The sequence below is a fragment of the Primulina huaijiensis genome, chromosome 4, assembly GCF_012295235.1.
Source record: "Primulina huaijiensis isolate GDHJ02 chromosome 4, ASM1229523v2, whole genome shotgun sequence".
In the NCBI taxonomy this organism is placed as follows: Eukaryota; Viridiplantae; Streptophyta; class Magnoliopsida; order Lamiales; family Gesneriaceae; genus Primulina; species Primulina huaijiensis.
Genome location: NC_133309.1, coordinates 9322017 through 9324515, shown reverse-complemented (window position 1 = coordinate 9324515; position 2499 = coordinate 9322017). Strand labels below are relative to the sequence as shown.

At 32.7% G+C, this 2499-nt stretch overlaps 1 protein-coding gene across 1 annotated transcript; it reads right to left on the bottom strand.

Moving 5' to 3' along the window:
- Window positions 1-927: 927 nt before the first annotated feature.
- LOC140975925 (probable transmembrane ascorbate ferrireductase 3) lies at window positions 928-2050 on the bottom strand. Its single transcript, XM_073439854.1, has 4 exons — window positions 1812-2050; window positions 1638-1686; window positions 1332-1531; window positions 928-1240 (listed from the first exon to the last, which is right to left on the bottom strand). Exons 1-4 carry the CDS (start codon window positions 1977-1979, stop codon window positions 980-982), a joined length of 678 nt encoding a protein of 225 aa, XP_073295955.1. The 5' UTR covers window positions 1980-2050; the 3' UTR covers window positions 928-979.
- Window positions 2051-2499: the final 449 nt, after the last annotated feature.

Here is a 2499-nt window from a genome sequence, read left to right as displayed (position 1 = left end):
CTGGCCAGAGTATGAGATGTACATTAGAGAAAGAGTTCTCCAGTTGTACATGCGATGCCACTATTTATTATCGAAGATGCGTCACATAGTTATCGAATTAATATGGAACACTCGATAAACCAATGGTTGCATATTCGATCGGGATATATGAGATGAAGGGACCGTACTGTACGTTAATCATAATCGATTGGTTCTTGCAGGTACTATCAGTGATACCTAGGGAATCATAGGGCGATCCAAGTAGACGCTCTTACCATGATTCGATGGGTTTAATCAGAAATACGATTTCTGACATTCTCATGATCAATTGTTGATATATAGAATGTGGCAACTTAGGGTAAGCCCGAATAAAGGAAATTGTCCTGAACCACGAAGAGTTGTTTGCATCGTAATAACAAAAATTAGAAATTGTCTAATCGATGATATTTGATCAACGATCGGGATTATGATTAGATTAATGTAATGGGAGCATGAATCACGAGCTTGTAAGAGTTTAAACCCATCATGCTAGTTTATTAAAGTTCAAAAGAGCTTTAATAATTAAATTATATTTTAATGAGTTAAAATATAGTCCATTAAGTTTTTAAAAAATATGGTATTGATTTATGTAATGTGGAAATATTCATGATACCATAATTTTAAAAATCTTACACACAAAGAAAATTAATATTTGCATGGTTAGTTGGGTGCTATTCTCGTGAGTCAAAGAATTTTTTGACATTCATTAACATAATTAAATTAATAATATATGTGTTACTTTAATTAATTAATTAATTGGATGAGATGGCCGAAGCTTTGGTAGAGAATATTTAGAAAATGGAGAAAGTCTCAAAAATTGCATCCACCGAGATTTGCAATGATAAGAGATGCATTTAGAATCCAACACCAATTTATCAACCCCACCCAGACATTTTTATTTACTTCTTGAAAAAAGAACATTAATTTTATTCCATTAAACACCAAAAATAAATTAAAAATATTATATGTAACGCGACAGGGAAATGGAAAGATCAACAGCAATGCCGAAGAGGAGAATCGCTAGTCCAAGGAAATTGATAAGACGAGCCTCATTCTGAAGTTTGAGTTCCAAGAAAGTGGCTTTCTCCATCAAACCTGTCACCGCCGTGCATATGGCCATAAACAGAAGAACTCTACCGCCGGTTACGTGCCATGGTGCAGCCATCGCCCTCGTTTCCGAGGAAACTCTCGGAAACAGAAACATAGTCAACCCGAACAACCACTACAAAAATATAGGAAATATATATAATTCATGACAATATATAATTAGTTATTACGAAATCGAATAGCTTAAAAGTATAATTAGTACGTACCTGCAAGCAAAACAATGAGAATGTCCCAATGCCAATCCAAGAATGGATGCTACATAAATGGGGTGTTTGTTTTATATTATGGAACTTGAAGACCGCATGTAACCCCACAATCCCCAAACAAAGTGCAACCAGATGAAGTAACATATGAACATATTTCCTCACTGGTCTCTCTGCCTTAACTGTCTTGTATGCCATCATGCCTGTTCATGGCATAAAAATTTCAACGAGGTTAAGCAAAGATCTAGCAAGCAATTGAAAATGGTACCAAAATTATGCAACATATATATAATTCGATCAATTCCATACCTTGACCGGACAGAAAAATAAATCCGAAGAACATGAGAAAGGGATGAACCTTTGGAGAAACAACCAAAAAAAAATAAAATAAAATAAAATAAAAAAGAGAGAGAAAATGTTAATATACACACAAAAATTATCATAGTTATATTTAAATATCATTTAAATAATTTGTATACTTACATTAAAAATTCGAAAAGGGTTGTCCGATTCAATATCAATGCCTTCGCGATAATGCAACAACCAAACGAGCAAAAGCAGGATTGCTAGTATACCGAAAAATTGTGCTAATATCGTCATATAGGAGGCTGGCCTTGTATACCTCAAACGGTGGACCTCGATCAAGTCCATAGATGATCAAATATGAAGATGGATATAATTGGAAGGGAAAAAGGAAAGAAAAAATTTGATTGCAATCTATTTTAAACAAGTTCCGTTTGGGTTATGTTACGTACATGAATATATATATATATATATATANTATATATGATAATAATTTGTAAATAACATGAAATTTTAAAAGGTTTCTTGTCAATGTTAGGTTGGTATCATTGTTCAATAAGAGACTTTATACTTTGGAAAAGGATATAGGAATATAGAAAAGTGATGTTTACAGTGTCTCTATATGTGTTCTACCAAGAAAATAGGAATACATTAAGTTGTCTAATACGTTTTACAATTTTAGGGAGTTGTATTTAAATTCCTATATTACAATTAATTCAATAGTCTCTCTTATTAAATTTGTATGATATATCAAGAAACGTCACTTTACCAAAAGATATAGATGTTGGGACATCGTATTCTCGTAACCAAGATGCAGTGGAAGTTTAAAAATTTTGTTCTTGGACGTCGTGTGTTTAAAACATTCATA